At 43.1% G+C, this 16417-nt stretch overlaps 1 protein-coding gene across 1 annotated transcript in view; it reads left to right on the plus strand.

The window, feature by feature from the left end:
• Nucleotides 1-16417, plus strand: part of LOC126237350 (proline-rich protein 2-like) — a 30273-nt gene extending 13856 nt beyond the window's left edge. Inside the window, exon 2 of the mRNA XM_049947415.1 lies at nt 16050-16417. Coding sequence (XP_049803372.1) covers nt 16050-16382 — 333 coding nt within the window. The 3' untranslated portion in view covers nt 16383-16417. The remainder of the gene's footprint in view (nt 1-16049) is intronic.

Consider the following 16417-nt stretch of genomic DNA (forward strand, 5'->3'; position numbering starts at 1 on the left):
GAACAGAACCATTATAACAGATAAAACAACGCCACATAACAAACCTGACATCATACTCACCAATAAAAAGAAGAAATTAACACAATTAATCGAAATATCCATACCCAATACAACAAATATACAAAAGAAAACAGGAGAAAAAATTGAAAAATACATCCAACTGGCTGAGGAAGTCAAAGACATGTGGCATCAGGATAAAGTTGACATCATACCAATTATACTATCAACTACAGGAGTCATACCACACAATATCCACCAATACATCAATGCAATACAGCTACATCCAAACATATATATACAATTACAGAAATCCGTAATTATTGATACATGTTCAATTACCCGAAAGTTCCTAAATGCAATATAACATGTACCGTACAGCAAAAAGGAAGTGACGCTTGATAAAGGTCCGCGTCACTCCATTCTTAACCAGACTTCTAAAAAGTCTGACAAAGTAAAGAAATAATAATAATAATAATCGCGTGTGGCGGATAGTGGAAACCCTACCCCATATGGGTGGTACCGAGGAAATCAAATACTAGGGGTGAACCAAATACTAACACAATCCTGAACGGCTACTCAATCCGTTGAACGCAAAATCCAGACACGTCTGAGTGAAAATCACCGTTACTCTGGTCACCGTGTTAGCTCAATGAGCTTGGCTGAAAATATTTGCTTTCAAAGGCTTCAACACCCTCTGGTCCTGTCCGGTCCTGGTATCACCCAAGCACAACCAATGAAACACAAGCAAACGTAAACTATGCAAGCAAAGTCAACTTTATCCCAGGTGGTACACAACCCGGCTGTCGACAGGCGGCAGTTGGATTTTCGGATTCTGGGGAGTCCAGGTTAGCACGACAGAGAATATCGAAGATCTCTAGTAAATTTCCCTACAAGCAAAAAACATGCATTTAAAAGTAAACATCGATACCTTGATCCAAACACGAAAACTAAATAATCTCACAAAAGAAATGGACCGACAAAAAATTCTCATCCTTGCACTTCAAGAACCACGACTAACTGACAATGAAACCGTGCATTAGGGAAACCATTGCATCTTCAAGAGCAGAATACAACAAAAGGTAACGAAAGGCGTACCAATCTTCGGCATTGCATTTCTCGAACACCGATCTATCAACTCTGTCAAAGAAATCACACCGATCGACAATCAAAAGGTTCCAATGGCTCTGAGCACTATGGAACTTAACAGTGGAGGTCATCAGTCTCCTAGAACTTAGAACTACTTATACCTAGCTAATCTAAGGACATCACACAAATTCATGCCCAAGGCTGGATTCGAACCTGCGACCGTAGCAGTCGCGCGGTTCCAGACTGAAGAGCCAAGAACCGCTCGGCCACCGCGGCTGGCCCGTCAACAAGCGACTTATGACTATGGTCATTCAGAGCCCCAGTAAAACATATACACTCATCAATGCACGTGTCCCCACCAACATCGACGGCCGGAGTGTTCGAGAGGTTCTAGGCGCTACAGTCTGGAACCGCGCGACCGCTACGGTCGCAGGTTCGCATCCTGCCTCGGGCATGGATGTGTGCGATGTCCTTAGGTTAGTTAGGTTTAACTAGTTCTAAGTTCTAGGGGACTGATGACCACAGCAGTTAAGTCCCATAGTGCTCAGAGCCATTTGAACCATTTGAACCCACCAACATCGAAAATAAGAAAAACATCGACAATGTTGAAAAATTCTGGAACACACTCGAAAATACCATGAGCAAAATTCACCAAGATGACGTGAAAATACTAATGGGAGACTTCAACTCTATTTGGGACAGAAAAAACGTGTAGAAAAATCATTGGTACAAATTCAAGACACCGAAACGCTTAGACTAACGTCACACGTCTGACTGACATTTGCCAATTGAACCACAAAAGGATGTCTTCCCGCTTTAAGAAAAAACCAGTCCCCAGGTAACATGCTTAGTAACCAGGTGCAAGCTGCTTTTGTTCGCCTTTCGAGACTTGCTGAAAGCCAGATTTTTAATTCTTTTGTAGCACAGCTACAAGCAGGCAGATAAAAACTTAATAAGGGAATCGTAAGACAACGCTCGAGCAAAATTCTTCTTGCTACTTTCAGTAACTCTTAGTGTCAGAGTGAAAACCTTACGGTACTGCCAGATTCATAATGCCACTTTTGTTTTCTGCCGACATTTTGTTGTTGTTGTGAATACATAATTTTATCTATGAAAAGCCCCATTTTCATAACACTTACGAATGGTACAGGAAATGAAATAAATACAGATCTTTTCTAAGTGTAAAGTCTGTAATATCCTACTAATTCGTGTTAAAATAAGCCCAATTGTCTCACAGAAACTTAATGCTTTATTAAGATAGACTGCCGTCGTGATGTTTCTGTATTAAGCTGACTTTAGTTTGTATTAGTACAGTGAATATTTTAATTGCATTTTCCATTAGTTTACTAAACGCAACAGTAATTATCAAAGAGAAATTAATTAGCAGCAGAATTTTCTTTCACGATATCTAAAACGATATGACAATGCTAAAGTTGTTTACAAATTCTACGCCTGTAGAAACCTACTTGTTCTAACGATGTCAATAAACCAGAGTAGTTTTAAAAGTATTTTCGTCTAGAAATGAATTGCCTTGACGGTTGATCGATCTAGAGTGGGAAAGGTAAAATTTTACAAATATATGACGAGAGGGACAAGTGCTTGAGAGAGGACTTCCCTATCAATACAAATGTGCCTGAGAGACGACTTTCCTATCAATCTCCTGGATAGTTTTGTTTCTCAAATCAACATAGTGCGTTATCATGCAGTAGCACAGGTGATGTAGTTTTGTTGCTCGATTTTCTTACACTGTGACCGAAAGGTGTCTCAGTTGTTGGCAACAAATTCCAGCTGTGTTGCACACACCCTGGGGGCAGAATTCGTAGCCCAAAACACACTTTTGGATTTATCAGATGTAAAATAATATGTTCACGCAACTCTTTCCTCGAGTTTACGTCTTTTGGTGGGGCTCAGCCTTTCATTTCTTCTTAGGAAGTTAACGATAAAGGCATCATAACACGTCACCAGTAACAGTACTGCATAGGAATGCTCGATGAGTGACCTGATGACGTTCAATAATAGTTACTCTGTTGATTTTTGTTGTTTCGAATTAGAGCATGCAGTACTCCTACACCAGACTTCTGAACATTGCCTGTTGAATGCAAATTCAAGTGGTTCATAATTATTTTAGTAAATTCACTCGATATTTTTATGTCCTTTAAATTACATTTGCTACATGATTCGCATTGAAGACGTAGGAAATGTATGTTATTTGGTCCGGGAAGCACGTTCCAACAGAAACTGATGCTTACATTGACATTTATGTTGCGAATTAGTCGTCTTATCCATCACATGGATAACGAGGATGCTCCGTTTTGCTACAGTTGTTTCATAGCTAACAAGGGAACCTTCCCATCGCACCCTCCTCAGATTTAGTTATAAGTTGACACAGTGGATAGGCCTTGAAAACTGAACACAGATCATTCGAAAAACAGGAATAAGTTGTGTGGACCTATGAAAAAAATATTCAAACCAAACAAACTGAGTAGTCCGTGTGCATGATAAGCAACATCAAGGATAGCTTGAGCACGGGAGCGCAGTGGTCGCGTGGTTAGCGTGAGGAGCTGCAGAACGAGAGGTCGTTGGTTTAAGTCTTCCCTCGGGTTAGTTGTTTGATTTTTTTTATTTTCAGACAATCATCACCACACGTACTGTTATTCAACAAATGTAGGAAATAATCACACAAATGTTCGACAATCGTTCGATCCCTTAAGGAACTTTCCGATGCCTTACAGTTCGGAAAATATTCATTGACATTGTTATTGGAGTCACGAGCTATATTTGCTGGATTCATATTGCCCACACAATGCATCGCACGTATTTAATGCACTCTCGTCCAAAGTAGCGAACAGTTAACTGCCAGCCAGGGAGCCTCATTAGCAGGAATACTCTCTCTTCCGTGCGCTATAGTCGACTGACGTCATGTCTTTCGATGTTTTTTAGGTGTAGCGTCATCATACTACGGCGCGGTTACCTCGCATCGGACAGACGGACGGGCAGATAATAATTGTCTGAAAATAAAAATTAAACTTTTCACTCCTGGGAAAATTTGACGGAAGGACCTCTCGTTCCGCAGCTGCGTGCGCTAACCACGGGATCACGGCGCTCCTGAGCTCACCCTATCCTTGATGTTGCCTATCTTGCGCATGGACTACTCAGTTTGTATATTTTGCTTATTTTTTTCATACTTCCACACAACTTCTTCCTGTTTTCTCGATTGATCTGTGTTCAGTTTTTCAAGGCCTATCCCCTGTATCAACTTATAACTAAATCTGAGGGCGGTGCGATGGGGATGTTCCCTTGTTAGTGGTATTGTGTGTTGGTGGCGTTGCCAGTTTACATACTGTGCATGTAACTCACAATAAATGCGTTGGATTCCTCCTGTGATCAGTTTACTTGAAAAACGTTTGTTGTCATCGTAATTTGTGTAACTGTCTCTCCGACTTCCAATTTGACAATTTGTGGAAAAATTGTTTACCTTCTTAGTCCTAGTTTCAAACATTGTCTGATAGAAAATGTAGGCATGAAGGAGTCTGTAAAAGCAATTAATCGCTATTATAGCAAACTTTTGAATTCACATGATACTTGAATTCTCTATATTGATTCTGAGAGTTTTCTTATTTCTCTTGTTATTTACTGTCTCAATGTCATCCGTGAAAATAAAATTAAAGGCAGTTGGATTAGGTTCCTGATCTATAAACTGTGATTTAATATTCTGCGCTGCTAAATAAATTTTGAAGGTTGTATTCTTTACGTAAAACAGAGTATCGGTGTCAGTCCTAGGATTGACGATAAACTTCAGAAATACAATTACGGAAAAGTGACATATCGATTATGGCTCCTCACCATCAACAATAGTTGTTACCCATAGTTTCATATTTGCTATTTTATCGTCGTTACCCTTTAGAGACCAACCTGATCTTTCCACAATGCCATTTTTGACTCGCTTCTTAATATGTCCTATAACTACAGATTTGTCGAAAATATTAACTGTTAAATACGCTTTCCACAAATTAGAAACTTCCAGTTATTCTTCATATCTTGAAACTTACTACCGTTGACTTTCGCTGGAGAAAAGATACATAATAATAAAATGAAATCAAAGATTAGAATGTCAAATCATAGTGTGAATGGTTAAAATGAAATGAACTAAAAATCATCTCCTTGTCTAAAAGACGTTATTCTTCCAGAGAACTTCGGCACCTCAAAATTTTTTACACCTCTGATGTTCAGCCACATGTGGACAAATAGCGGGTCCCATGATGCAGCACTGTTTAGCTGTCACAAAATGAAGCCTCAAAAATCAGTCCACATTCCATTTACTGCGTTTCCTTGAAATTATATAAAATATACGTCTGTAAGTAAAAAAAAAAAAAAAAAAAAAAGACGAAGAAGAAAGAAACAAAGCTTGAAACAGCTGATTGGTGAAGCCTCCTTTGGCTTCCACAACAGCTCGAAGTCTGTTGGGCATTGAGCCCACAACTCGAGCCACATAACTAGGAGATTCAAGTAACTCATTCCAAGCGTCATGAATCACATCAGAAAGCTGTCGGCGAGTCGACGGTGACTGCCCTTTTCTCGTATTACTCTGACCATTTCTGCCCAGATATTCTCAATGGGATTCGTGTCAGCTCCTTTAGGTGGCCATTCCGTTACAGTAATATTACTATGGTCGTCGACCCGCCTCTTAACCACACGTGCCATATGAATAGACGAGCGATCTTGTTGGAACATGATCTGATCATCGCCAAATCTTGCTGCCACAGCAGGCAACATCACGTTCTCCAGAATTGATATGTAATTGCGCGCATCGAATCTTCCTTCCACTTCCCACAGGAGCCCACACCCTTCGGCCGATATCCACGCCCATACCGTTACCGACTACAAATGGCTCTGAGCACTGTGGGACTTAACATCTGTGGTCATCAGTCCCCTAGAACGTAGAACTACTTAAACCTAACTAACCTAAGGACATCACACACATCCATGCGCGAGGCAGGATTCGAACCTGCGACCGTAGCGGTCACGCGGTTCCAGACTGAAGCGCCTCGAACCGCACGGCCACACCGGCCGGCACCGACAACCTGCCACTCCTTCGGCAACTGTAAATATATTTTCGATTATACCTAGCACATTTAGGCCGGTAAACTAGTACTTTTCCGGATGATGCCGTAGAGAAAACTTTTTGGTGCGTGAAAATCACTCGTCTCCAAAACTGGAGAGGTTTGTCGCCATTTTCAGTAGCAAAAGCAAGGCAAGCTTCTCTTTGGGAAACAGTCAATGTCTCTTTCACAGCAGCGCTTCTTGCTCTCAGTCCACCTTCCCTTACACGAGGAGTGACGGTCTTACTGCTAACATTGAGACCCAAAGTTTGCTGAATTTGTCGTGCGTTGACAAATGGGTGGTTCTCACTGAAACGGCGTATCTGCTGATCCTGAGCTGCTGTTGTTTTGCGGCGACGGCCATGAGGCCTCCCATTCAAGTTACCACTCTCTTCCTTTCGTCTGATCCACCTGGCTACCGTCGACTTGTGAAGACCCATAGTTCTTGCTATGTCGGCATTTGAAGATCCCTCTGCATGGAGTTCTATTATAGCGCCCTTGTCTGCCTCAGCCAGATGGGCCATTTAGCGTTGACTGAATGATTCGTCGCGGTTAATATTGGCTGCGGAAACAGCGCTGGCAGGAAACAGACTGCCTCCTCCAAGATGGCAGCCGCAACGCAGTGGCCAAGTATGTGTAACACGGAAATCGATGGCATAAAAGACAGATCGCAAGCCCGTGCCCGTGTCATTACATAGTTGAGCAACTTAGAATCTCTAATTTTTCTCAGAAGTGACTGGTCCACTCTTGTCATGTCTTATCCTGATAAATATTACATGAAATGAAATGTTTACGTTTTGCATATGCGGCAGGCCTGAGGCAAGAAACATTTCTGAAATATCTGAGGCAACCTGAAGAACACTTCATGAATTTTATCTGTAGAGGGTTGCCTTATAAGAAGGAAAACGTATTTATCCCCGCTCGCCGTGTTTCCAGGTGGCGCAGTTTACTCGGAGGCATACATAATTCTCGCCGGGCGTAAGAAGCGACTCGACGAGCGAGGGGAACTCGCCAAGTGTCATAGGCTGATTGTCCCGAAACTTTGCTCACAAGGGGAGGCCGCCAAATGTGAAATTCAGATTCGATTCATACTGCGCATAATAAAAGCTCATGGCCAGAGGTGTAATGTGGCAAAGCACCAAGATGCACTTCTCAGCTGCTGTCGAGAAAATCGACAGTTAGAAGAAACCGTTGCGGTGAAATACTCTCTACGATTAATAATTTTCTACAGCGTCGTGGCGCAGCGGTAAGCGCTCGAGTTCGTAATCCGAAGGTCGCCGGATCGAATCTCACGCCATGCAACATTTTTTTATTATTATTATTTTTTTGTAATTCAAATATATATATATATATATATATATATATATAAACTATTAATGAATTGCTTATGCATGTTGGTGAAGGCGGATCGCTCTCCAATTGTACCGCCTCCATTTTACCGTTTGTTTAACAGGGTGTACCAAAGCTCTCACGTCCACACTGATTTTCGACGGTGTTATAAGTTGTGCTAGGGACCGCATCTACCTTCTTTCGAAGTTAGCAGGCAACTACGCTGTTATGCGGCGGCTCGTTTCGGCCCATTCAACATCTGTCCTTCAAGTGTAACGAGCGATTAACGGAGTTTATATTTCATACCTGCCACAGCAAATTTGTGTTCGTGGGGTTTCTATTCTAATTCGAACGTTTGACTTACGCTATACGTATTCGTTTCGGAATGTCGTTTCTACGTCTTCCGCTAACTATACGTGGTTAACATTATGAAGACAATTAATAACATTTGTGAAATACAAATTTGTTTGCGGAAAACATAATGATGTTCGAAGTCGCCAGTTTTTCCACGACAAACGACTTTCAACAACTTATTATATGCATAATTGTTGCAACCTGTTGCCGGGAATTATATATATATATATATATATATATATATATATATATATATATATATATATATATATATGTGTGTGTGTGTGTGTGTGTGTGTGTGTGTGTGTGTGTTTATACACACATTTGAATTACAAAAAACAAATACTAAAAAAAAAAAAGTTGCATGGAGCGAGATTCGATCCGCCGACCTTCGGATTACGAACTCGAGCGCTTACCGCTGCGCCACGACGCTGTAGAAAATTATGAATCGTAGAGAGTATTTCACCGCAGCTGTTTCTTCTAACTGTCGATATTCTCGACAACGGCTGAGAAGTGCATCTTGGTGCTTTGCCACATTACACCTCTGGCCATGAGCTTTTATTATGCGCAGTATGAATCGAATCTGAATTTCACAATTGGCGGCCTCCCCTTGTCAGTGAAGGAGAGGACAAAATAAGCGAACTTGTGTTTCGGCTTATCTGCAGACACTCGACCGTTTCCGAGAAAACGACGGCCAAAGTTATCAACGCGCTGTTGCTCTAGTGTAGATACATTCTGCAGCCGAGAACGCAATTGAAGCGGTGGCTCAGTGGCTACCGTCGTTCCTTCTTAGCATTGATTCCCGTGTTCGAGACCATATTGGGTTTTTTAATTATTTTATTTTCCTGCCTCTCTATCAGAATTATCTTCGAATGTTTTTTTTTCTAATTTATGTTGAAATAATGTTGTCATTACTCGACAATTAACTTTATGTGAATTAATGAATTAAAAAAATAATAAACGAATGAGACAAGCTGATATAAAATCATCTCGTCTGCCTCATGTATCGTTATATCCAAATGGTTTATCAATGTTAATCTACATTTAGATCCGATAATGGCACCTTTAGTGTGTTGAAACCGGTTATCCAGTAGACAGTATTTAAGCGATCTTGGCTTCTGAATTATTTCTACAACAGAGTGATCGCCCCACTACGCACTGTGTGTTCCCTTTTTAACTTATTTCTTTACACAGTAAATTAACTGACGAATAACGACAACAGTGTTTCATCATAAATTGGAATAAACATTCGTAGATAATTCAGAGAGTGAGGGGGGAAAAAAGGAAAAACCGGGTTTCGAACTCGCAGCGCAAAGTTCCGAAGTCGCTATGGTAGCCGCAGAGCCACCGCTTCAGTTGAATCCTTAACCGCTAAGCGGTATCTACACTATAGCAACAACGCATTGAACACTTTGACCGTCGTTTTCTCAGAAGCGGTAGAGTTTAAGCTTATTTTGTCCCCTCTTTCAATGAGCGTAGTTAAAAGCAAGATCGGGGTCTGACACTTGGCGTGCCCCCTCGTAAATTGCGTGCGTTGGGATTCAGTAGACAGAATGCGTCCACTTTCCTCGACTACTCATTGACATGTTTGGAAACTTTCTTTGTTGTAGTTGCACTTTGCATTATGAGGGCTGGTTTTCCTGATGAGGATCTACTTATGGACTTTGCTCCTAATTTACGTTACTGTGTAGTAGACCTACTGCAACTACTTAAACCGGAAACGTTTGTTTGTTTGGATACTCCGCTTCTTAGTTGCTACATTTCGCTAAAATATTTTCCTTTTTTTCAAAACGGCAAGTTAAGATGACCACTGCAACATGGTAAGATCAGTAACAATTTAATACTTTGAAACAGTTATGTGTGGTGTACGAGGAGTCTACTGTTGTTGACTGAGGAATACATTAAACACGAAAGCTGCGTCCAATAACAATAATTAACTTTCGGTTACATGACAAAACACAAGTCTAAGCACTGTCAGTTCATCTCAGTACCCAGTAAAACTTAAACTGGAAAGATCGAAAACATACTTTTGTGGGGAAGGCAAACGAATGACTGCGTTTTATTGGCCGCACACTAAGAATACGCAACAGGCCAACTGAAAACACTGCCTACACTACGTTTGTCCGTCCACTGCTATAATATCCTTGACAGACGTGATTGACTGTGCACGCAAAAACGTCCAAGGAACGGTAGCACGCTTTGTAATGTCACGAAATAGGGGAGAGAGGATCCCAGATTTGATAATCGAGTTGGGGTAACATTCATGAAAACATATGCGTTTTTCGTTGCCACGAGATCTTTTCACGAAATTTCAATCACCACCATATGTTCTGAATGCCAAAACATTATTTCCTAGGGTACTTACACAAGAAGAAACCATAGTAATAATGTAATTCAAGGCTCGCAAGAAAAGATTTAAGTAGTCCCTTTTCCCGCACACTGTTAATGAGTGGGACGGTAGAGAAATAATCCGAACCTTCTGCCAGGCACGTAAGTCCGGATTGCAAAGAAATCCTGTTGATGTAGTCATGTAGATGTAACAACGAAATTATGTTGTAATTACGACATGTGACTTTCACTTGATCTGAACATCGAAGTTGTTTACTGTTTATTTACTTTTTGTTCATTAATTTCAGCCATATACGAACACCTAGGCGCGTTAAAGTGATATTGAAATTAAGTGTCATGCATGGACCAATAACAATAAGTTCCCACCTACTTGTTATAGTACTGCATTATCTGCCAGCGTATTCAGAAGTGGATATCGCATACGAAGTTCCTAGGGTGTTTGTAATGGATATTGCAGACGACTTCGACAAAGTTTGAATGTAGCTTCGTAAAAGTTCCGTGATCAAACGATCTGAGTTGCTGGAGAATACAGTTTATCCTCACTAGACAGTATATATTATCATTATACATGAGGTGAGTAGGGTTTCGCCGCGTTGCGGTGGCCGAGCGGTTCCAGGCGCTTCAGTGACGAACCGCACGGCTGCTTCAGTCGCAGGTTGGAATTCTACCTCGGGCATAGATGTCTGTGATGCCCTTAGGCTAGCTAGGTTTAAGTAGTTCTAGGTCTAGGGGCTGATGACCTAAGCAGTTAGGTCGCATAGTTCTTGAAGCCATTTTTTGACCTTTCGCGTAAATTTTCTTTACATAAACCGTCGTATCTTTTGATTGCGTTGACATAGAAGCTCACTTTTTTACACCAGCAAGGGACCGGTTACAGCAAGAAGTGCGATACATTTCCGCTTATTATGTCCACCCGTTCTGGAGGTAAACGGGTTTTAAGGGTTGGGTAGACCGATAGACGGTCAAGAAAGTGAGACTAGTAGGGTTCCGTTTTTACCGGTTTAGGTGACGAAATCCTAACAACGAAAACACTGAAGATGAGGGCCGCATAAATAACACCCGCTACTCTTTATTCGAAATGTTCTAGTTGCTGTCGATACATAAGCATATTAGTCGTAGCTACGTTTTCGATCCAAATCACGTTTACAGGAATGCAAATAGAATGTATTTGCCTATACACGTGGTAATTCACATCCCAGTATTAATGCCACCGCGTTTTAGAAGTACGAACATTCTCATTGCTAGCTAGCTTAAGAAACACTTCTGCTAATGAACGTTTTCTGGCTGTGGCGAGTCTAGTGGAGAATTCGAAACAATGCAGAATACGTTTGGCAGCTATGTAGCCGTTTATTTCCTGGGGTGGTGCAGAATTATCCTACAAAATTTACTCTCTAATAACAGTAATTTGTTATTTCGATAATCATCCCGAATGATTGTCGCATAAGTGGTGACATAAAGGAAGAAAATTCATGTTTTTGAGTCCAGAAAGCTCTATGCAACAGAAACTGCAGATTTTTATTGCGAAATTGCCGGCTTGTTCATGTCTGGGGTAATAATAGAGGGCTGTTTGCCTAGGTTGTCTGCTAGCATAGTGAAAGGAAGGTCTGGTTTGTTTTCGGTTCTAATCTCTATGGAGGCAGGTAGAATATCAGTAAAGCAATTTTAAGAAATTCTCGCGCACCCAATACGATTTATCGCTACCTTTATTCTGTACTGGCGCTCTGTGGATGTCAATATGACACTCTTGTAGAATTTCATACATGATACTGCCTCCTTTTTCCGCTTCTGTCAATAATGGAATTGACTTAAGTGTGGCACTGAATGATGTTTAAGTGAATTTCGTTATGAATCTTCACGCATTGCTAAATTTGCACACTTTCATGGTAGGTCAGCAATGGTAATCCAGTATGACTGGTCTGAACGTTGACACAGACCGTTTCGCGGGCGAATGCGGATAATATTTTGCTAATTCGTAACGGTCTGGGGTTCTTTGTTTGTTATCTGGATAAGCTGAAATTCATTTTTATTCGTCCGTTTCATACAAATTAGCGTTTCTTCTTTCAGTTCTGTCTTATGTTTACGTGTTGTATTTAACACACTAATCAGCATTAATATAGTCTTAGAAATTATGGAATACAGTCTAAAAAAGTTCAGATAGTTTGTCAATTACACGCCTGCGCATAGTATGTTGGTAGCACTTCGTCGCCTTGCCTGTTATGCTGTGTAGCAGACTTTAAAGCCGTGCGGATCAGCATAACGAAAAGGCGAGGGGTCTCGCTCGTTTTGTCCACGACTGTACCTGGCGCGCCAACGTCCGAGGGCTTCTCCGCGGTCATTTCCGGTGCGGTTCTCCTCTTGCTACCTGCGACGGTCGTTCGCTGCAGTACGGGAAGCCAGGATCCGTTTACCTTAAGGCTTTCCTCTTTCTTGTTGAAACTGTTCGCGTGTTTTTGGATTTCTACAGCTTCTCTGAACAAGCGCGTGTGATAGTGCTTCTCTACAGCCAGAACTTCCGTGTCGGCGAATTCTATTACGTGGTCGGTCTCATTCAGTGCGTGCTCTGCCACGGCCGATTTCTCCACCTGCCCCAACCTGCAATGTCGCTTATGCTCTTTGATCCTGGTGTTAATGGATCGTCCAGTCATTCCGACATAAACTTTTCCGCATGTGCAAGGTATACGATATATTCCCGACATTGCAAGTGGGTCTCTTTTCTCCTTCGCCGATCTAAGACACTCTTTGATCTTCCTTGTCGGTTTGAAAATCCTCTTTATGCCGTGTTTGCGCAATATACGGCCGATTCTGTCCGTCACTCTGGGAATGTATGGCAGAAAGGCCGTACCCGACATTTCTTTTTCTGGTTCCTTACTTCGCCGAGTGTTTGGCTCTGTTACACTTCTAATGTAATTTGTGGAGTACCCGTTGCTCCTCAGAACAGTTTCCAGGTGTTGCATTTCTCGTTTGAGGTGTTGAGGCTCACATATTCGTCCTGCTCTCCTTACGAGCGTACTAATCATGCCTCTTTTCTGGCTCGGGTGGTGGTTTGACAGTTTGTGCAGGTATCGGTCCGTGTGTGTCGGTTTTCGATACACGCTGTGTCCCAGGTTTTCGCCGTCCCTTGTGACCAGCACATCTAGAAATGGCAGTTTCTTATCCTTTTCTACTTCCATGGTAAATGTTATGTTGGCATGGAGGCTGTTCAAGTGTCTCAGGAATTCACCGAGCTGTTCTTCACCATGGCTCCACACCACGAAAGTATCATCGACGTACCTGTACCACACCTTAGGTTTGCAAGTCGCCGAGTCCAGTGCCTGTGCTTTGAATTGTTCCATGAAGAAGTTGGCCACCAAAGGAGGGAATTTCGCTATCATACCGAGAACTATACCTATGGAGGACATCATTGCCAACACCGAAGCAGCCATTCGGACCCTTCCTTGTGAAAGGGCAGAGGAAATACGCACTGAAACAGCCAGGATACTGCGCCGAGCAAAACCACCAGCTTGCAACCTGAAGAAAGAAGAGGTACAAGCCATTAAGAATCTCAACGCCGACAAGAGTATATTGGTACTGCCTGCCGATAAGGGGAATGCGACCGTCGTAATGAAGACCGAAGATTATGAGCAAAAGATCCGAGACCTATTAGATCCGACGACGTACCGAAAACTAAGCGCAGATCCGACGCAGCGTATCACTCGGAACACGAATCGATTAATCAAGGCGTCCTCTCTGCCGGCGGACATACAGAGAAACCTGCGCAACACAGAAGCCCTACCACCTCGGCTGTATGGATTACCCAAGATCCATAAGAACAACGTTCCACTGAGACCGATCGTTAGCGCTCCTGGCTCACCAACGTATAAACTGGCGAAACACTTGGCCTCTCTGCTCCAGCCACACGTGGGAAAGACCGACACATACATTAAGGACTCAGGACATTTCATTGAGAAGCTGAAGAAACTGAAACTTGCGCCAAACGACATCCTGGTCAGTTTTGATGTTGTTTCGTTATTTACGAAAGTGCCACTCAGCGACGCCCTGGAGCACATCAGTTCCATGTTCCCGCAAGACATCAAAAAGCTCTTCCATGCATGCCTCACCACGAGCTATTTCACGTGGAATGGCGATTTCTACGAACAGCTGGAAGGCGTCGCCATGGGTAGTCCTCTCAGTCCAGTGGTGGCCAACTTCTTCATGGAACAATTCGAAGCACAGGCACTGGACTCGGCGACTTGCAAACCTAAGGTGTGGTACAGGTACGTCGATGATACTTTCGTGGTGTGGAGCCATGGTGAAGAACAGCTCGGTGAATTCCTGAGACACTTGAACAGCCTCCATGCCAACATAACATTTACCATGGAAGTAGAAAAGGATAAGAAACTGCCATTTCTAGATGTGCTGGTCACAAGGGACGGCGAAAACCTGGGACACAGTGTGTATCGAAAACCGACACACACGGACCGATACCTGCACAAACTGTCAAACCACCACCCGAGCCAGAAAAGAGGCATGATTAGTACGCTCGTAAGGAGAGCAGGACGAATATGTGAGCCTCAACACCTCAAACGAGAAATGCAACACCTGGAAACTGTTCTGAGGAGCAACGGGTACTCCACAAATTACATTAGAAGTGTAATAGAGCCAAACACTCGGCGAAGTAAGGAACCAGAAAAAGAAATGTCGGGTACGGCCTTTCTGCCATACATTCCCAGAGTGACGGACAGAATCGGCCGTATATTGCGCAAACACGGCATAAAGAGGATTTTCAAACCGACAAGGAAGATCAAAGAGTGTCTTAGATCGGCGAAGGAGAAAAGAGACCCACTTGCAATGTCGGGAATATATCGTATACCTTGCACATGCGGAAAAGTTTATGTCGGAATGACTGGACGATCCATTAACACCAGGATCAAAGAGCATAAGCGACATTGCAGGTTGGGGCAGGTGGAGAAATCGGCCGTGGCAGAGCACGCACTGAATGAGACCGACCACGTAATAGAATTCGCCGACACGGAAGTTCTGGCTGTAGAGAAGCACTATCACACGCGCTTGTTCAGAGAAGCTGTAGAAATCCAAAAACACGCGAACAGTTTCAACAAGAAAGAGGAAAGCCTTAAGGTAAACGGATCCTGGCTTCCCGTACTGCAGCGAACGACCGTCGCAGGTAGCAAGAGGATAACCGCACCGGAAATGACCGCGGAGAAGCCCTCGGACGTTGGCGCGCCAGGTACATATAGTCTGCGGCCGCGAGCTCGCCTCCAGTTCACCACCGGCAATGGAGGGTGAAGCTTTGACAATGCCAGCCACTCGTGCTGGCGAAACGTCAGAAAAATCATTAGATGAACGTCGTCCGAAGAACCCGAGACAGAAGCCAATAGGCAGTTTGTCAACAAGTGGCCACGAAAGCCTTAACAATTTTGTGTCTCTGAAAAGCTTGCAACTGATATGTGTACTAAATGAGATTAGGGAAGTTCTCATACTTGTTACTTCTTTACATCATGACCACGAAGTTCCTCTACAAAGATGTCAAAAGCAATATGTCATGCCAACACTGATGCTCGTTTCTCGATCCCCTAAAGTATGAAGCCTCATTGACCGTATGTTTAAGCTGGCCTTTATAACGACTCCCAAGTGGCTCCATAAGTGGGTACACAGTTGCTTAATAAAACTACAGTTCTCTGTGTACCACCTTGCAAGAAAGCCTAATTTGGCTCCAGTGTCTAGCGCATACTAGGATTTGCACTGTTTTCCAATAAGCTTGCTTTCATATTGTTCTTGCCAACACATTCGAAAGAAAATGTATCATGCAGTTTATGGCACAGCATTGTATGACAGGTGTCAGCATGCCGCAGCCAGGACACTCCACCTGGCTCTTCTGGACCAACTGAGGGACCACAACCAACCGGACCACCTGGACCACCAACTGGAGGTCCTGATCCGACAGGTCAACCAACTGGACCACCAGGCACACCAACTGGAGGTCCTGAACGAACTGGACCACCTGACACACCAAGTGGGGGTCCTGAACCAACAGGTCAACCCACTGGAGGTCCTCAACCATCTGGAGGGCCCCAAACAACTGGTGGGCCACAGCCTACTGAAGGCCCACAGCCTACTGGTCCACCAAGGCCACCAGGACCGCCATCTAGGGGTCTTTGGCGTTTCTGACTTCCTGTACACGTTTCTGCGAAACATAAGAGATT

This window comes from Schistocerca nitens, chromosome 2 (assembly GCF_023898315.1).
Source record: "Schistocerca nitens isolate TAMUIC-IGC-003100 chromosome 2, iqSchNite1.1, whole genome shotgun sequence".
Taxonomy (NCBI): domain Eukaryota; kingdom Metazoa; phylum Arthropoda; class Insecta; order Orthoptera; family Acrididae; genus Schistocerca; species Schistocerca nitens.